The 19255-nt window shown below is 56.7% G+C and overlaps 1 protein-coding gene across 2 annotated transcripts in view; it reads left to right on the top strand.

The window, feature by feature from the left end:
- The first annotated feature begins 2102 nt into the window (after nt 1–2102).
- The window catches only part of CACNA1S (calcium voltage-gated channel subunit alpha1 S), a 92509-nt gene continuing 75356 nt past the window's right edge, over nt 2103–19255 (top strand). Inside the window, exons 1-2 of one of the 2 annotated variants that reach the window (XM_084611485.1) lie at nt 2103–2312; nt 12368–12473. In XM_084611485.1, coding sequence (XP_084467611.1) covers nt 2152–2312; nt 12368–12473 — 267 coding nt within the window. In that variant the 5' untranslated portion in view covers nt 2103–2151. The remainder of the gene's footprint in view (nt 2313–12367; nt 12474–19255) is intronic. The other variant, XM_084611486.1, reaches the window with a different exon arrangement.

The following is a 19255-nucleotide window of genomic DNA, read 5'->3' as shown; positions in this document are numbered from 1 at the left end:
TTGACCCTAAAATACAGGAAATGATTGGAGGTGTGTGTGTGGAATTAATGTTGCTAATTTTACCCCTTTACAGCTGAGCTGATGCTCCCAGAGCACGCAGCGATGGACGGGAACAGCTGCAGCGTCTCCCCTCCCCCCATTGGTTAGCAGGCCTGTAGCTATGGGATTCTCCTTCAGGACTGTGTTGCACCGGGGCTGCTGGCCCGTGAATTGGGATGCTCCCAAGCCAGGCAGTTCCATGGTGGATGACATGATCCTGAGATGATATAAGCTGTAGCAGGGATACTCTGAGAGCAGCAGGGTGGTAGCAGAGTGGTTAGCACCTCCAGCTGCAAGGCAGGGAAAGGGGGTTCTGTCCCTGGCCTGTTGGCTGATGTGGGGCCAATCCCCAAATCGCGTGGGGCTGTAGTTTCTCTGCTTGTAAAATAGGGACACTGACATGTTCTTTCTTTGTCAAGTGCACACAGAGCAGAGTTAATAAGCGCTATAGAAGCATGAGAGATGGCTGTTTTGTCAGCTCTGCTGTGGATTTGCTGCATGACTATGAGCACGTTGCCGCTCCAGGCCTCAGTTTCCCCACCTGTGAAATGGGGATAATACGTCTGACCCATCTTTCTAAAGAGCTTTGAAATCTGCAGATACAAGGCTCTCTGTAGGTGCTCGGTATTATTATCTAGTAATGTTCTTAAAACACATCCAGGGTAAAGGCCCCTGTAGCAGGGCAAAGTTTAATTCATCTCCTGGAGTATTTAACTGTTTGTATGTAGACATTTCCCTAGGGGACATGCAGGCAGATCACACAGTGTAAAACTCAGCGATGGGAGGGAGGGGTAAGACAAGGTGTTGGGTGTTGGTGCTAGCCAGTCCTAGACCCTTTTAGGGGGTGAAATCCAGAACAAGCCCTATAGAATCCTTGAAATGTGGGGCTGGAAGGGACCTTGGGAAGTCATCAAGTGCAGCCCCTTGCACTGAGGCAGGGCCAAGTAAACCTAGACCAGCCCTGGCAGGTGTGTGTTCAACCTACTCTTAAAAATCCCCAATGATGGAGATTCCACAACCTCCCTTGGCAGCCTGCTCCAGAGCTTAACCACCCTTAGGAAGCACTGAATTTCCCTGGCAGCCGAGCGGAGGCAGAAGGAGACATGGGCTGTGTTCCTCGCTCTGGATGAGGCTAACGGCACTGCTGACCCCTCCTCCTTTGTGCCCCTCTGCTGGGCGTGCCTTGGAGAAGTGCCTGCTAGTTACAGTCAGGATCCAGGGGCAAATGCTCCGAGTTCGGCATGTGCTTTCTGTGGCTACTCTGCAGTGCGGAAGGAGACTTTCGGGGTTCCCGCCCTGGCGCGGGGCTCGGGAGATCTGTGTTCTGTTCCTGGCTCTGCTACTGTGGGACTTTGACCCAGATCTGCAAAGGAAGTTAAGTGCCTGATTCTCATTGAGCTCAGATGCCTGAATCCTTTCGAGGCTCTGGCCTGCCCCGCTCTGTTCCTCTTCTGCAAAATGGGGATCAGAAGTCTAACTTCCTCCCACTCGTGTCTGGTTAGATTCTAGGCTTGTTGGGACAGGGATTCTCTCTCATGTACATGCAGCGCCTAGCAGAGTGGGGTTTCCATACACTCCCTGATTCTGGTTAATAACAACATTTGCTTTGACGGGGAATGTTTGTCCTAACAAACACACTGGCTGGAAGGATCACTGGAAAGCAAACACCAGACGGGAGAGGCGAATCCATTTCCTGGGGCAGAGGGCCAGGGAGAGAGCTGAAGTGGGATGAAGAGGGTTTTTCTTGGGGTATTTCCCTCTGGAAGTGGGTCCCTCACCCCCACTCCTAACCTGGAGCTGAAGCTTGGGAAGCAGTTACCGGCTTTGGGATAAGCAACAGCTGCTGGGCTTCTTTTGCTGTCTCAGGAACTCTGACAGCACCAGGGAGCGGGGACGGTGTCTAATTTTAAACTCATGCCTGGTGCATTCGTATATGTGTGAGTACACTTTCCAGCCACATCCCCCCCCCCCCCGCCTTCCCCCTCTGCACCGAGGAGACTGGCTCGGCAGAAGAGAACCAGAAGGGGCTTCGGGCAGAGGACGGGGGTCTCAGCCGTGGGAGGAGGGGACGGGGGGAGAACGGCTAGAAGAGGCAGCTAGGGAAGGAAGATCATGGAGCCTGCTTCTGCCCAGGATGATCAGAAGAAAAAGCAACAGAGAGAAAAGTCGAAGAAAGCGGTGCCACCCGCAGCCCCCCGACCAGCCAGGGCTCTGTTCTGCTTAACCCTTCAGCACCCGCTGCGGAAAGCCTGCATCGGCATTGTGGAATGGAAGTATCCTTTCCGTCCAGGTGGGGAGGGGAGACGGGACCTGCGTGGGGGTGTCTAGAAACACGGGAGGCCGACACCCGGCAAAGCGAAGGGGGCATTGGAAAGCGTGCGGAGGGACTGCCTCAACGCAGCGGCGAGCTAGAGGAAAGTGTGTGCCCAAGGCACGGGGGAGAATGTTTGGGGCCATTTGGTGGGTGTGGATAGGTTTTTACATTTGGTGAGCGATAGATCTGGTTCCCCTGTTCCGGACGGCTGACGAAGTGCCTGTTTGTACAGTCTGTCTCGCTGGCGATGCGAAAGAGCAGGGGAGGCCAAGAAAAGGCTAAATATACATGAGAAGGAATGAGGGGCCCGATTCTGTGATCCCGCTGCACTCAGTGGCATAAAGCTGGAGTCAGGGAGATCAGGATCTGGCCTGTGTTTTCTTGGGGCGAGGTCGCAGATGGTAATTGATGTGCTCAGTGGAAGGGGGGCTGTTTGGGTGAGAGAAACGGAGGAGGTTTGGATCAGGGACACTGTGGCTTCTGTTCAGTCTCTTTGGTACCAAGCAAAGATGGGGCCATGGGAAATAATCGCAGGGGTTCCCCTCTCCCATGCGTTGTGCAGCCAGGCGAGGAGGGAGAAGGGGAGACGTTGCTTTCACTTCAGGAGGGAAGGTGCTGGCGGGAATCCAAGGAAGGCAGAAACCATCTTGGGGAAGGAATGCGAGCGAATCAACCAGCGAGGAGGAGAGAACCGACATGCAGGGTCAGGGGGCACCTGTGCCAAGGGTGCGTTGCAGGCCGGTGGCAGGAAGGTGCCGGGTGATTGGAGAAGCCGGGGCAGGGATCGGGGTGCGGTGGGGAGAGGATGCGCTTCGCTCGGGAGGCAGGAAAGGGGAAAAGGTGGAGGAGGCCCGGAGCGGAGCGTCGCGGAGAAAATGTCAGGCTGGGAAAGTAAAGTGTGTGGCGGGGGGAGCGACTGAGAGGGACTCTGCGAGCTGCTTGGAATAGCTCGCCCGCAGCTGCTGTCTGACATCACAGATGGATGGCTCTGCCTGCCCCTCTGCCATTCCCTTCTCTCTCCCTCTTTCTTTCCTTCTCCCTTTTTCTCTCCTTCTTGCTCTGTCTTTCCCCCACACCTTGCCCTCTCCATCCAGCACTCCCCTAGGCTCCCCTATCTCTGATCCCTGCTCTGCTAAAAGCTCGCTCTCGCTCAAAGAGGAATGAGTTCAGGCCCTGCATGATACAGGGGGTCAAACCACATGGCCCCATTGGGCCCTTCTGGCCTCACATTTGGACCCTGGAGCAGGGATGAGGGCACGGCAGCTCAGAGGGGCTGGGAGCTAAGCCCTGGGGGGGCTGAAGTGGAGCCCATGCGGGGCGGAAGAACCTTTTGTGTGTTTGGATTCTTGTTACCCTGGAAGGGGTGAAATTGTAGTTACAGACTTGGCTGGAGGCTGGGCCCCATCGCCACCTCCAGCCTGTGTGGGGAAGGCTGAAGGTTGGGGGCCACCTCAGAGGAGGAAAGGGAGGCAGGGAGTGTCTGCAGTGCCAGGCGTGGCCTGCAGAGAGTGCTACAGGGCAGCTGCGGCTGCTTCCTGCTAATAGCCCGAGGCCGGGAACTGGGAAGAGATTTAGGCACTGCTGTGCTCAGAAGCCTACATATACTTTTCAGTAGGGACTTGGGCGCCACAATCTCCTTGGCAGTCAGTGGCATTCTGCCTCCAACCGTGTCCATCGCTGAATATATGTAACGAGCTGGGCCTTGCTCCATTAGCTCAAATGACGGAGGCTGTTGGTTTTAGGACCCCGAGGGGCCCAGATTCACCCCAGGTGTACTAGGCTGCAGTCTGGCCATCAGGCATGTCGTATGGGTCCTTTCTTGACTTGAGGGCGCTATCCCACTGCTGGGGAAATCAATGTAACAAGAGAGAGGGGGGGTCGTCCTATGGGCACACGCTGGCTGGTTGGCCATCAGTCTTCTCTCTCGGACTCGGTACTGAAGCACTGTGCCAGCCGGGTGCCCCACGCTGCTGGATCAGACCTGAAGTGTGGGGCACGTCCGTCGAAGGCTTTGTGGTACCTTTTGGAAGAAATGGCGCACGGGGCCTTTGTCTTGGGTACGCTCCAGTTTGCCACGTTTTGCCTCGTGTGGCAAATTGCCAGTACGATTATGATGGGTCCCACGCTTCCTCTTCTTGGGGGGGTGGGGGGGAGTTCAGGGCTCAGATTCCTGCCCCTGAACTAGGGTATTTACTGTCCCACTAGTAACCCAGCGATGGGTAGTGGAGAGGGAGGGACCCAGGCCTGCCCTCTACTCCAGGTCCCAGCCCAGGGGCCCTTGGGTTAGCAGTAAACCACTTGAACTCGTGCTTCCTTCCCCTGGGCTACTTCCCTCTCCTGCTCTTCAGCTTGTGGGGCTTCCTGCCCTCTCTTTCTGCACAAGCCGGGTGTCTCTTTACCCGGGTCTTGGTCTTGGCTGGGTCTTGGTCTTCTAGCCAGCCACGGCACTTCTCCAAACTCTCCTCCACTTCCGCTCCTCCAAACTGCTCTCTGCTCCAACTGCAAACCACTCTGCTCCAACTCCTTCCCCTGGCTGATTGAAGCGGGGTGGGGGTTATCAGGTGACTGGCTTCAGGTGCTTTTAATTAATCTATAGAAACCTTTCTTCCCTCTACAGGGAATAAGGCTTCTCCTCATCCTGGGACTTACATCTCTCTCCTAGATCACTCTCCTGTTGTCGCCGTCACCCTGGTGTCCTGCCCCGATACAAAATGGCAGGACCTTCTGCCACCTTCGGAGGGTGAGGAGCCCTAGTGGGCCGGCCTCTATTCCACCTTGGTCCCGAGGCCCGCCGGGGATATCAGTTGGCGGCTCCTTCACGGAGCCATGAGCATGGGCATGTTCTTGGTGCGGTTCACCCCTATACCAGACACCTGCCCCTTTTGTGGCGTAAGAGAAACCCTGGTGCACATATATCTGGAGTGTGCCAGGCTGCAGCCCCTATTCCGTCTCCTCACCAATATTTTATTACATTTTTGGCTGCACTTTTCCCTTCACCTCCTTATTTATGCACTCCCTATCCGCGGCCCCACAAAGTCACGGGGCTCCTGGTCAACCTCCTTCTGGCGCTAGCTAAAATGGCCATCTATAAAACCAGAGTGAGGAGGTTGGCCGATGGAGTCTCCTGTGACTGTGGGGCCCCTTTCCGATCCTCGGTCCGTGCACGTATCTGGGCAGAGTTCCTCTGGGCGGTGTCCACTGACTCCCTTGATGCCTTTGAGGAGCAGTAGGAGCTGTCCGGGGTTCTCTGCTCGGTGTCCCCGTCCGGTTCCCTTCATTTGACCCTTTGACTGCACTCCTGTCCCTGTTATTTCATTAGTTGTCCCCCGCATTTATTTGGTATCCAGGTCCTGTGGACCCCCCTCTTAGGCTGGGGGGATCCTTTAGCAGTGGACGGCTTCACCCCTTTCCCGGATCCCAATAGGATCACTCTCCTGCTGCCTTCTGGCCATGCTGTATCACACTCCTTAAAATCCTTCCTGCATCATAGCTGTTATTGACTCCTCCTCCCTCCCATGCAGTGTTCCACCCCAGAAGTGGCTGCATTTCAGTGGGGAGTGAGCAATCCCTGTCCTACCCTATGCAAAGGGCTATGGGACCTGGTGTTGTTGTTTTTTTATCCTTTTAATAATAACGCTCTGGGCTGCCTTTGCCAAAGGCTGTCTCACTGCTTTACAAACATTTAATGAATTAATTCTCACAACTGCCCCACGCGGCTGTAACGGGAGTAGTGCCCTGAAGCTGCACATGGGACAAGAGACACCGAAAGCAGAAGTGACTAGCTCAGGGTCAGCCTGCAAATCAGCAGCACATCTGGGACTAGAACCTATGACCCTTAGGTCACTGCCGTAACCTCAGAACCCTGGTAGCCATGAGAGCGAATGGGTCTGCTATGTCCAGGGAGCTCTAGACTGGAAGGAGGAAAGAGACAGGTGCACCAGCAGGAAGGTCAAAGAAGCAGTCACTGCAATCAGGGTAGGGGACAGCATGTGTGTGAGAGAGAGTCCTCTGCAGCATCAGGTTACACTGGTACCCACAATGCAGCAGGTTCTATTTATACCCACAATGCACTGGGTACTATTTATACCCACAATGCGCCTGGTTCACCTGGTTTATTGCTTTGGGGGTTGCAATGAGAGGAAGTGGCCTAGTTTTGGCCCACTCAAGGTAGCATTTGCTCAAAGATCAGGCCAGTTGCTTGGTAGGGGGTTAATTGTAACCGAGCTTTGTGAGCGTTCTGGGGGTGTATGGAGTGGAGTTTGTGAGTGTTGGGGTGCTGGGGGCAGCGGTGTGGGGACATGTGCCCCATTACTGGTATACATGGCACCTGGATGCCACCCTCGCTTCCCAGTGCTCAGAAGACAGGTTGCTTATCCGGTGCCTGGTGGAGCTTGCTCCCTGTCATGCCCCAGAGAACCTGGCCATAGAAGCCAGCAAATTTCCAGGCCTGGTGTGATTTAGGCTGCAGCTAGAGACAGGTTTATGATGCGGGCTGCTGCTGCTGCCAGGGCAGACGTGATGCTCTCAAAGGGCTTTACCGGAGTCATAAATGGAGAGAAGCCAGGAGGGAAACCTGCCCCCACAGGATCCCGAGCGTCTGTACTGGTTTAACTTGGGTGCATTTGCTGCTAGCGAAAGGGGCCAGGCTGGCACCCCTCGGCACTTCAGCCGCAGAGGGGTTAAGACCCGGACATGCAGTAGGTTAGGTCCAGAATCAGGAACAGAGATCCTGGCTCCTAGGCCCCTGCTCCAGCCAGTAGGTAATACTCCCTAGAGAAGTATCTGAGAGGGAACTATGTAGAGTAAATTCCCAAATAGCAGAGGCACAGAGAACGGTCCCAGGCTCCTTCCGTCCTTGCGGGACAAAAGGCAGCCCATGCAGTGGGCGAAGCAGGGGACCAGGAATCAGGATTCCTGGGTTCTGTTTCCATTTCTGCCACTGACTTTGGGTGTGACTTCAGGTGGGTCGCTCGATCCCTGTGTCCCTCCTTTAACTCTTCCGGAGAAGGGGAGACTAACCTGAGGGAAGGGGAGGTTTCATTCGTTGTACCAACTCACGAGCGCTTTCCCTCTGCAGATCTTCACACGCCGGGCAGAGACAGGGCAACATCATTATTTCCAGGGAGCAAATGAGGGAAATGAGACGGTGGGGAAGGGAATTGAGTTTTTAAAGCCCTGAGAGTCTGGGACGGAAGGGCTACCGGAGGCTGCTGATGGTGATTGACAGTAAAGTGTGGGGTGAAATATACAGACTGCCAGCATGTCCACCTTGGGCACGTGACTAAAATTAAGGCAGTAGAGGATCATCTTTAGCAGCCAGTGGCCTCCTTGTCAGCTGATTACAGCAGGTCTAGGCAGCAGGCAGATGCTGAAGGGCTGGGAGATTTAATCCACGGGGCGAAGGGGCTGGTTCTTTGTGGAAAGACATCATCACGGACATACATGGCTCTCTTTACCAAAGATATCTAAAGAGCCGCAGGTGTTTTGTTTGGCCTGTGTAACAGGGCTGCCTGCCCCTTTAAGGGCTGGAGGCCTGTGACCAGCTGGCCCTGTTCACTAATAAGATCTAGCCGAGGGGAGACAGGTGCTTAGCTCACTCTAAGGAGGGGCAGGAACGTGGGGTTTGCAGAGAGATGTTGCAGCAAAGGACAGTTGCTGGCAGGAGCCGCTGGAGAGAAGCCCCAGGCACTGTGGCTGGGTAGAAAGCTCCAACTGGGTCAGTTTTGTTTTCCTTGGGTGAGTTTGTGGTTGTTGGGATAATAAATGGAGCTCAGAGGGAAGGGACTAAGGACGGAGGCATCAGACCTTGTCCTCTGCACTGCTTCTGCTTTATGCTGTTCCCCCCGGGTGCAGAAGCGCGTGGGACAATGCTGCAGAATGGGCCAGCACGCGGTCATTGAAAGATGATTCCTATCAATCCCTCCCTGTCCCCACAGCCCTCATCAGGCAGATGCTTGAGCAAACGGGTGGTTTGCACCATGCCCTGGCAGGCAGAGACTCGGGTGGGCCCAGTTGAATTCCAGGGAGGGGAGGAGTGCCTTGTTGGGGGTCTGGCCCCGGGGAGCCCCACTCTGAGGATCAGTTGCCCGCTAAACTCCCCTGCAGGGTGAGTGTCCCAGGAGCAGCGTGGCCGTCGGGGCCCAGCCTGTCATCACTGTGGATGGTCCTCAGCCGTGCAATGGCAACAGGTGTGATGTGATCTTTAGCCTAATGGCTGGGCCACTCTGGCTGTCACTGTCTGCAGCAGCTGACGTGTCTTAGGCCTTTGCCCCATCCCCTAGCCAGGCCACGCTGCTTCCCCTGGATGGAATCTTTGCCGTCTTGTTTTCAGCCTGGCCCCATGAAAGGAAACCCAGCATGCTCCATGGGTGGGATGACAGAGGGACACAAGCTGTGTGACCTGCGACACCTCCTCCCCAACCTCCCCCCCTATCTCCGATCCACCTCCACATACACGGCGGGCACAGGATAGGCTCTCCCCAGCACCGTCCCCCGGGCTGTTGAGCAGAGGGGTGACTGGATCTGCTAAATGGCTGGAGAGCATTTGGATTGTTTCCCTTGTAAAATTGCCCAGCGAGCATCACTTCCTGGCCCTCCCCGCTTCCCGGGGCTCTGGGTCCTGCCTTGGCAGAGGAGCAAGTGGAGATGTTGATTCAAGAGCCTGCTTTCGTTTTGCTTTTCCTGTCTCTGTCACAAGGGAGCGGAGAGGAGTCCCGGGCCAACCAGGGGGCAGGTAGGTGCAAGGCAAACCCCACACACCCAGCCCTGTCCTCCAGCTCCCCAAACACAGCTCTGCCACTGCCCCTCAGTCCTGACCTGCAGCCCCCAGACTTGCCAACGCCTTGGGGCCAAAAAGCAGCAGAGTTTGAATTTTCACAAACTTGGGCAAATGTGCATGAAATACTCCCTGGGGTGGGGACGCTTCCAGCCACTCCCTAAATGCAAAGGAATGAATTCTGTGCCCAGCTGTGACGCTTCACAGCCGGGGTACCTGGGGTGGGGAGGCACCTCGCTACCACCTGCCCTTTGCATGTGGGAGCCTTGTCTCTGCCCACCGGGGGTCAGCTCCTCACCTCCACCCGCACCCCAGGCCCTACCCTCTAGGCCTCTGCTGTCACTGAAGGGTTAGCAGTTGGCACATGCCAGGGGGACACTGGGCCCTCCAGGGGACAGTGGAGGTTGGAGTGCGCCGATTGCTCACCCACAGAGTGTTCCCAGATTCGCGGCACCCACAGCAGTCGTACACGCCCCCCACCAGCTCCCCAGTCCCGCCTCCGATGGCTTCGCACACGCTGGGTGTGTCCCGAGGGGCGCGTGCAGCAGTTTATTTGATGCGGAGCTGGGATTGCGCTGGTAGCACGTACAGGACGCTCCCCGTTAGCCGAACAGCAGGCGGGGCACGGATTTTATTGGAATAATCTAGCGGGCAGGAGCCACTCAGCAGCCGGGTGGCAGCTAGGGCTTGTCTTTCTCCTCCTCCTCGCAGTCCTGGCCGGGGGTCGCTCCCCTGACCGCAGGGCAACAGAGGAGCTGCCATGGGGCCGGTGACGGGGGGAGGCTGCGGTTTTGGCGGGGCAGAGCTGAGACAACCCCCCAGGCCAGGACTCTGCTCTGCCCTTCCAGGAACGCAGTCTTCCTTGCACCTGCAGGGATCAGCTGTCACGGCCCTGCCGCAGCGCTGGGACTGGGAGCCCCCTGCAGCTCCACGGTCATGATAGTGGGACCGCAGAGGGCTCCATGGACGGCCGCAGGGTGGCCTCCCGCATGGCCAAGGGCTCGTGGTCCTTGTCACAGTCCTGGCCGGGTGGCGGGGGGGGGGTCTCTGCTCTATTGTCTGCTGTGTTAGCCGTCCTGGCTTGTCACCCAGCATGGGAGACGTGCTGTGGAGGGCGTGTACTGGAAACCAACGGTTACATACAAAATAAAATCAGAGCACACGTTCTAGAACCTAGACTCGCTACTTTCATGTCGTACACAGCAAAGTTCGCCCCAAAGTCCTTCCAGCTTTTTACAGCCTGTGATCCTTGTTTCACGAGACAAGTCATGCTGGCAGCTTGCCTCCTAAGTAAAGGAGCCCCCAGTGTCTCTTTTGCAGCACGGGCTATCTCAAAACAGTCCTTTGATCTTTATTCCTAACCCAGACCCCATGGTGCTAATTGCTCTGCCCTGTAGATTTTGCAATCTCTTGTCAATTTTGTAATCTAGATGAGTTTGTGGCTCCCTATGCAACTCGACTCCCACTGTGAAGGGACCACACACAAGGAACAGATGTGGAGATAAGTGTCTGTAACCCCTTCCTGAAAGGAACCTGTCTGAGATATGTCCCCTCCTGGTTACCTGCCTCAGCTCCGAGGCATTAAGGACGTAATTTTCAGTAGAGAGACATAATTCCTTAAATATTATCCATGCTTACATTTCAAAATGATTGTGACGACCAGCGGGCTACAGGCTTTTGGTGGAGACCATCTTCTGGAGTACTAACACGCACAGAGCTGACCCAGGAGATCCCTGGAAAACCCCCTGCATCTGCTGTGCCAGTTGGCATCAAGAAGTCACTGGGTCACAACAGCCCCACAGCAATTACGAATGTGTTCCCACATTTCCCCACATCAGCTCTGTGTCTCCCCATCAATCTTGTGCTCCTCTAGCTGCCCAATCTTCCCCAGCTCCCCCTCACTGCTGAGTCCCTCCCCAAGCCCCACATCTGCCATTGGCTCCCCATGTCCCTCGGCTCCTTATGCAGAGGTTCTTCATCCCCCCCCCCCATTCCTAGGCCGGGTGGGATAGGGTGGCCAGGTGTCTGGATTTCGGACACCTGGTCGAAAAGGGATCCTGGCAGCTTGCACCTCTGACCGGGCCATTTGCTGTCCGGTTGGCGGAGCAGCACAGTGGGGCTGGTAGGCTCCCTGCAACCTCCGGGCTGCGTGGCTCCCGGGAAGCAGCCAGCATGTCCCCTCTCTGGCTCCTATGCTTAGGGGTAGCTGGGGGGCTCTGCAAGCTGCCCCCACAGCTCCCATTGGCTGGGAACCACAGCCAATGGGAGTGGCGCCTGTGGATGGGGCAGCATGCAGAGCCGCCTGGTCACGCCTCTGCATAGGAGCCAGAGGGGGGACATGCTGCTGCTTCTGGGAGCCGCTTGAGGTAAGCACCACCCGGAGCCTGCACCCCTGACCCGCTCCCCAGCCCTGATCCCCTGCTTCAGCCCTGATCCCCCCTCCTGCCCTCCAAACCCTTCGGTCCCAGCCCGGAGCACCCTACTAAACCCCAAACCCCTCATTCCCAGCCCCACCCCATAGTTTGCACCCCCAGCCAGAGCCCTCACCCCCCCGCACCCCAACCCTCTGCCCCAGCCCAGAGCCCCCTCCCGCACCCTGAACCCCTCATTTCTGGCCCGATCCCAGAACTTGCACCCCCAGCTGGAGCCCTCACCCCCCGAGCCAGCCTAGTGAAAAGGAGTGAGTGAGGGTGGGGAGAGCGAGCAACAGAGGGAGCAGGGGATGGAATGAGTGGGGGCAGGGCCTTGGAGGTGGGTGGGGCACAAGGTGGGGTAAGGGTGTTCAGTTTTGTGTGAGTAGAAAGTTGGCAACCCTAGGGTGGGAGGAAGATGGGGAGAAGCAGAGGCAGGAACCCATCCCCGTTCACAGGAGAGGAGAAGGGGCACCTTCCCCAAGAGGTGGGGCAGTGGGGAAGGCAGCCAATCAGAGGCTTATTTCCCCCTAGACTGATGGGCTGTGCCTCAGATCTGTAAGAGGCTCTGAAACTGTGGGAGTGTTGGCTGGTCTGATGGCAACCGCACCCCATGTTATTGCAGCCCTGGGTCCTCCCCCCAAGCTCTGCCAGGGCCCCTCAAGTTCTGAGCTGCAGCACCCCTGGCTAGTCCATTCCTGGGTCTCTCCTGTGTAAATGTGACCGGTGCCCTGGCATTGGATCAGCTGATGAGGTCGTTACCGTTAATTGGTGCATACGCAAGGACTGCGCCTCGGCTCTGTGCTTCTCCTTAATGACCACCCACAGACCCTTCGAGATCATTATCCTGATGACCATCTTTGCCAACTGCGTGGCGTTGGCCGTCTACCTGCCCATGCCGGAGGATGATACCAACGCTTCAAACTCCAGCCTGGTAAGAGACAGCCTCATCCTCGTGTTGTACAATCCTGCCCCCCGGCACCGTCTTGCTCGCTGCAAAGCCCCCGAGGCAATCATTTTTCCTTCACCTGTGCTCCAAACTAACCTTTTATAAATAGCAGGGGCATCAAGTCGAGGCAGCATTAAGGGGCTGAGTCCCTTGCTCACTAATGTTAGCACCTGCCTGGCACTGAAATTTCACCCTCCGAGACACCGGCACATGAACTGCATGGTCTCCAGTTATGTATTCGTGAAATTTACACCTGCGCGTCTGAGTCCATGAGCAGGAAGGGAAGCTGGGACCCACAACACCAAGATACAGGCCTCTGCTCCCTGTTAGGTTGGGGAGGGAGTGGCTGGCCCCACAAGTGACAAGATGTTAATAAAACATCTCTGTTGCCTGTTAGCAGCATTAAACTGCTCCATTATCCCCTTTGACCCGAGCAGCTACTCAAATTCTGGGGCCTTGCGGGTTGTCCAGCCGGGAGCAGAAATTGACGATGGAATCTGAGATGGTCTGGTGTGTTTGTCCCTTCCTTGTAGAGTCCTGCTTTACTCCTTGTAAGACATGTGCCCCAGGACCCCAGGTGCGGGGACCGAAGCCTGAGCCCTGCCGCACTGGATGGGGAAGCAAAAGTTGAAGCTTTGGCCCCGGGGGGTGGGGCTCGGACTTTAGCTTTGGCCCCGGGCCCCAGCAAGTCTAACGCCAGCCCTGGCAACCCCATTAAAATCTGGTCGCGCCCCACTTTGGGGTTCTGACCCACAGTCTGAGAACTGATGATAGCCTGTCTTTGTCATTCTGTCATTTATGCTTACTGTCCTTGCTGACCTCACCTCGGGGGCTGACAACCAGCTGGCTCTAACATACGGTGTGTTCTGTATCCTCAAGGGTTTGTATTCAGAAAAAAGAAAGGTGATTAGAAAGGAGTAGGATTTTATCATTATTAGGTCCATGACAGTGGTACTGAAAGGCCACAACAGAGATCAGGGCCCCATTGTGTTGGGTGCTGCACACACATGTAATAAGAGACAGGCCCTGCCCCAGAAGCTTACAACATGAATAGACAAGACAGACAAAGGGTGGGAGGGGAAACTGAGGCCCAAAGAGGGGCCGTGTCTTGCCCAAGCTCACCCAGCGGAAGAGGCAGGGAAAGCACTGGGTCTCCCAAGTCCAAGTGCAATGATCTCTGGGGACAGTTAGTGCTGCCGTCTCGAGGTTTGCTTCAAACAAGCACCCAAAGTTCACAGGCTCATTTGAGCCTTACCCAAAGAGCTCAGATCTGTGAGACTGAGCTGGAAATCTCATGAGAGTGACTGTAATTTCTGTTCCTTCCTCATTCAGTTAGGCTGGAAAGCCCCCCAAAACACCCTCTTTCAGGGCATTGTAACAAGCCTTTGGCCACTTAAGAATTGCAGAGTTGTCCATCTGTTTCACACCGTGAGCGGTTAGAATTTCAGAGTGACAGCGGGCTCCTAATTCAGATAATTTTGCTCCAGAAAGCCCAGGTCCCTACTATCAGAGCAAAATGAAAATCTCCATTAGCTGTAAGCAGAGTAGGGCCTTTGGCATACAGTTGAGCAGTTCTGATTGCATCCAGTAGAGGGCAGTGGTCTCTCTCTCTCGCTCACACACACACAAACTGAGAGGGAAGTTTGCTGCAACTGCTGTGTGGCTACAGAAGAGCGAAATCCCCAGGGATCTCAATCCAGCCGCTACATTCCCATGAACCTTGAAACAAGGAAAGGAATCTGCACACGCCTCTGCCTGCTCAGACCTCCCCGGAGATGATAGAGTGTCAGAGCCAGGAGCATGTGCAGGGTCTGCGATTGCTGCTTTTCAAGTGAATAAATAACTGGTAGCTGACAATACCGCGGGGATCTGAGTGGGCGGCTAAGTTATGGCTGGGGTCCCGTGTAGGTCCCAGAGTTAAGGCCCCGCTGGCAGGGTTACAGAGGCCAGCCCTGATGGAGAAAAGCGGCAAGGTTTATGAGCGGGAGCTAAGGAGTCCATAAAGGGAAAGGCTCCTTGTAGGAAGTGTCACCTCCATTCGCTCAGCTCCCAGGGAGAGTTATTGCTGCTTTGCAGCTTGTCTCGGGAGCCCTGGGATTCATCAAACAAGCCCCGTCACTTGTTTATGGGAGGAGAGGAGCAGTGGGTGTGGGGACTGGAGCTCTGGGGAAAGCTGAGCGTGCAAGCCAGGAACCGATCCTCGGCTGTTTCCTATGCGTTTCCCATCCATACCCTCTCCTTCCCCGCCCCCTGTATGCATTCCTCTCCGAGTACCCCCCTGATCTGCGTAGGGAGCCGTTCGAACAGGCAGCCTTCCAGCCAGGGTCTCCTGACGTCGAGAGGCTGTTTGGGTTGGAAATACCCCCCCCGCCCTCCCCGGGCACCGTTGGAAAATCGTCCGCCACGTGCTCTGGGCCTAATGCCTGGTGCTTCCGTTCCTGCACTCGGAGCAGGGGGTTGAAACTCGTTGGGTTCTCAGGAGCCATCCCGGCTCCCAGTGGAACTGAGAGCAATCTCAGGGCTCCTTGGACTTGCATTCTGCTCCTAATGCCTCCCTATGAGCTCAGGGAAGCAGAGAACAGCTCTAGTGCAATGCTTTTTGTCCCCCCCCCCCGGCCCCGACATGCTCCACGTCCGTCCGTCGTCCTCCCCCCCCCCCCCCCCGCTGGGCCATGGGGAGCTGAGAGCAGAGCCTGTATAGTGAGCCAGCTCTGCGCTGGCTGGCGCGGGAGTCCCTGGTCCCATCACCCACGGCCCCTTGGCAATGCCAGACCAGGAGCAGTACTGTAGCTGCAGGTCCGTCCAGTATACAGCTCTTGTTGGGTTCGCCACATGAGTTATTCGGCAAATAATTTGGGGGGCCCTTGGTCATCTCCTCAGCTGCCTATTCAGCCAATACGTGGCCCTGACACACTGACAGTGCTTGTCAGGTGGGTTATTTCATGGGTATCCTCATGCCCGCCCAGCGTTCCAGTCGCAATGCCCTGCAGAGCGTTTGCAGAGGCAGAGGCAAGCCCAGGACCCTAGTCTGAGTTCCCAGCCCCGGAGAATGGATCAGCGAGGGCCCACAGCAATCCCAGGAGGTGCAAATCCGGAGGAGTTTTAGAGTGAGTGTCTGATCCCAAGGCTTGCATCCCCCACTAGCCTCTCACAGCTGTTGTTGTTATTTATTATCTGGATTACCGTAGCACCTAGGAACCCAAGTCGTGGCCCAGGACCCCACTGTGCTTGGCGCTGTACAAACACAGAACAGAAAGAGACTCTGTGCTCCGGAGAGCTGACAATTTAAGAGAAGAGACAACAGGTGGACACGGACAGACAGTACAGTACAAGGGAACAATGAATCCATCCTGGCCAGCATGGTAGGCAGGGATTTCAGCCTAGCTGTTAGGTTTTTTTGCAGGCATCCTGGCAAAGGAACGTGGTGCAGAGGGATGTGAAGGAAGAGAAGAGGGAGCTTTGCGGGTGTTTGCAGGGAGCTCCGCCCCAGCGGGAGGGGAAAGCACGGAAAATGTAACAGGAGGGCAATGGAGGTGGCCGTCATGGTCCAGCCGGAGGCAGGAGTCGCCGTCTGGAATCTCTGGAGTGGGTGAGAGGGAGGGTGGGGAGAGGCCCTGGGGCCATTGCCAGTGAAGACAGCTAGCTTATGTTCGATGCAGCAGGGACAAGGGAGGCAAAGACGGGGACGAGATGGCCAAAGCCACGGGCTTGGAGGTGACATCTGCATGGACATGAGCAGGGCTGGAGGGCATTTGTCAGGAGCAGAGAGGAGGACGTAGCTGGGAAACGCAGTGGCCCATCTTCTCGACCACTCTGTCCGCTGTGGGCCACTGGCCCCTGACAGCTGGGCTGAGGGGCCCTTTCTTTATCCTGATTCTGTAAAGTCCCTGAGGGTCTCCTCTCCAGGGCCTGCCTTAGCTTTGCAAGTGAGACCTGATGGGATCCCCTCCCAGCCCTGGGTGCTGTGGCTCCAGGAAAAGAAGCCAGGGCCTGGTTCTACTCTCGCTCCCCATTCACACCGGCATAATCCCATTGGTGTCACTCCTGATTGACAGGGGGCTGAGTAAGGAGCACAGGACCATGCTGTCCACAGGCGTTTCTATCCTCCAAAGCATCAGTCTCTACAGCACTAGGTGCCCAAGAGGCAGTGTGGTCCAATGGGTGAGGCACTGGGCTGGGTGTGAGGAGACCCAGCTCTGCCACTGCGCTGCTGGATGCCCTTGGGCAACCTGGGGGTTGCAACACCATTCACTGCGCTGGCCCGCTGCCCCTCTGTATTGAGAGATGGCGTTGTGACCTGGCACACAGGGCATCTGTTGCTGTGCCGTGGAACACAGGGGCGTCCCCCAGGAACTTGACCCTTGGCAGCACCGGCTCATACACTGTGTGGGGAGACTTCCCAGCTGAGGGAGACCCAGGGTCCCTGCATGAGGAGGGAGAGGGACGAGCGGGGACCGGAATTCACACCCCTCCCCAATACCTGAACTGGCGTCCCTGCTAGAGGGGCATTGTGAGCTGAGGTGCCTGGAACGGACTGGCAGGTTGGCATTGACTCGCCCACCCAGGGGGCATGTTAGCCTGGCAGGAGGGGTGCTTACCCTGTGTACTTGGCACATAGGCGTGAGGGTCTATCCTACCCATGCAGGTCTGGATCCTGCAGGTCAGCTCGGTGGTAGGAAGGGCACCCGCAGCAGAGTCCCTCGCAGCGCTGTGGATGTCGGATTTAACTGGCCCATGGCCCACGTATGAGCAATTCCCTACATACATCCCACCCTGGAAACCCTGGTGTCTGCAGCGTCACCTGCTCCCCTGCCTTGCCCCCTATGTGTTACCAGCACGAATCCTGTGGCAGAGGGAAGAGTAACGCGCTGGCAGTAGGATGGGTGTCCTACTGGACAGCTATGAGACAAACACATGCAGTGCCGGGTTCACAGTGGCTCCATGGAGCCTGGTCCAGGCTCAGACGGGGCCCCGGCCTGCTCCGCTTGAACTGCGCCCCGAGACCCTGCTGGCTCCCCCTGCCCATCACTTGCTTCTCTCGGCCTGCCCGCCGGCTGGCCAAGGGCTCCTCTCCACCCCCTGCCCCACCCCCTGCTCCTCTCAGCCCCCTGGCCAGACCCCAGGGCACCTCTGGCTCTGCTCAGTCTCTGCTTCCCACCACCCTGTGGGGCCCCACCTGTCTCCCCGGAGCCGAGCCGCCTGGGACTGGCGCAGAAGCCTGGCCAGTCTTGGCCGGTTGGGGGGGCGGGGAAAAGTGTGGGGGGCTTGGCTGGGCCCCTCCAGGCAAGTGCGTCTTGAGGGAGCCCGGCCAGGGCAGGTCCTGGCCTGGCTGATCACGCCACTTCCGAGGGGCCGGAGTGATCCCCAGCCCTGGGACAGTCCTGGCCACACTGGTATTTCAGCCCGGCAGACACAGTCGCCTCCCAGCAGGGCCGGTGAGTGCGGCCGGGAGGCAGGGCCTGGGGGAAGGGGTCTGTGGGGAGTCTGGGGGCGGGAGGATCTGGGTGTGTTGGGGCACTAGGGAGTGGGGGTTCTCTGTGGGGGGTGCTGGGCAGTTGTGGTGGGGCTGTGGGCAGGGGTGGTGTTGTGCAGGGCGCTGTGCATTTCTGGGGGAGGTCTGCGGGGGCTCTGGGCATAGTGGGTCCAGGGGGCCTCTGGCCATAGGAAGTCAGGAGGAAGTTGGTGTTGGGCGGGGGGCTCTGTGGCGTGGCATGGGCCCGCCCCCCGAGGGGACGGGGCACGCTGGCATCACAGGGCCACTGTGCGTCTTGCAATTGCTGGGTTGCAAATAGTGCCCTTGCACCGGGCTGGGTGGAGCCGGACCTCCCCTGCCATGCCATGCCCCATTGCCCCTGGCTGGCCCCTGGGTCTGGGGACCGACCTCCCCTCGCCAGGCTCCATTGCCCCCATGGGGGCCCACAAATATGTTTGGCGTCAGGCCCACAAAAGGTTAATCCGGCCCTGCACACATGCAGTGTTGGTCTGTAAGGCTGTGTGGAGTATATGGGCTGCGGTACAGACCCAATGAGACTTGTAAAAAGCAGGCCCGGGGAGTGGGGAGGGGACTCTGCTCTGTTTAAAAAGTCTGTAGCGACAAGATGGGTGAGGAAATATCTTTTATTGGACCAACTGTTGGTGAGAGAGAGAACACGACACTACACAGAGCTCTTCTTCGGGTCTGGGAAAGGTACTCTGTACTAAATACAAGGTGGAACTAGGGTGACCAGATGTCCCGATTGTTTCAGGACAGTCCCGATTTTGGGGGCTTTTTCTTATATAAGTACTTATTACCCCCCCACCCCTTGTCCCGATTTTCTACACTTGCTATCTGGTCACCCTAGGTGGAACAGATTATGTAGCATAAGTAGTTAATACATTCACCCACATAGTCTCTCACATATTCTAAGGGACCATTCAAAGTGAAGTGGCCCATTACCACCTCTGAAGTCATGGGACAAACAAAGGGGGTTAGTGGGTTACAGTTTGTTGTAATAAGCCATAAATCCAGTGTCTTTATTAAGATGGTGATTTTTGGTGTCTAGCAACGTTATGAATTTAAGCTCCCAGGCTCGTCTTTTGAAAGCGTCGTGCAGGTTTCCTTTGAGGCCGAGAACTGAGAGGTCAGACATGGAGCGGTCGTTCGGTGAAAAGTGTTCGCCCACAGGTGATTGGGTGTTTTTGTGTTTTATCATTTAACTGTGCAAGCCCATTCGAGAGTGTTTGGGTTCACCCACATAGTTGTTGTTGGGCGCTTAATGCACGGGGTG

The sequence above is a fragment of the Lepidochelys olivacea genome, assembly GCF_965140295.1.
Source record: "Lepidochelys olivacea isolate rLepOli2 genome assembly, chromosome: 21".
Lineage (NCBI taxonomy): Eukaryota > Metazoa > Chordata > Testudines > Cheloniidae > Lepidochelys > Lepidochelys olivacea.
Note: the sequence above shows the minus strand (reverse complement) of the source record. Positions and strands in the feature narration are given on the sequence as shown.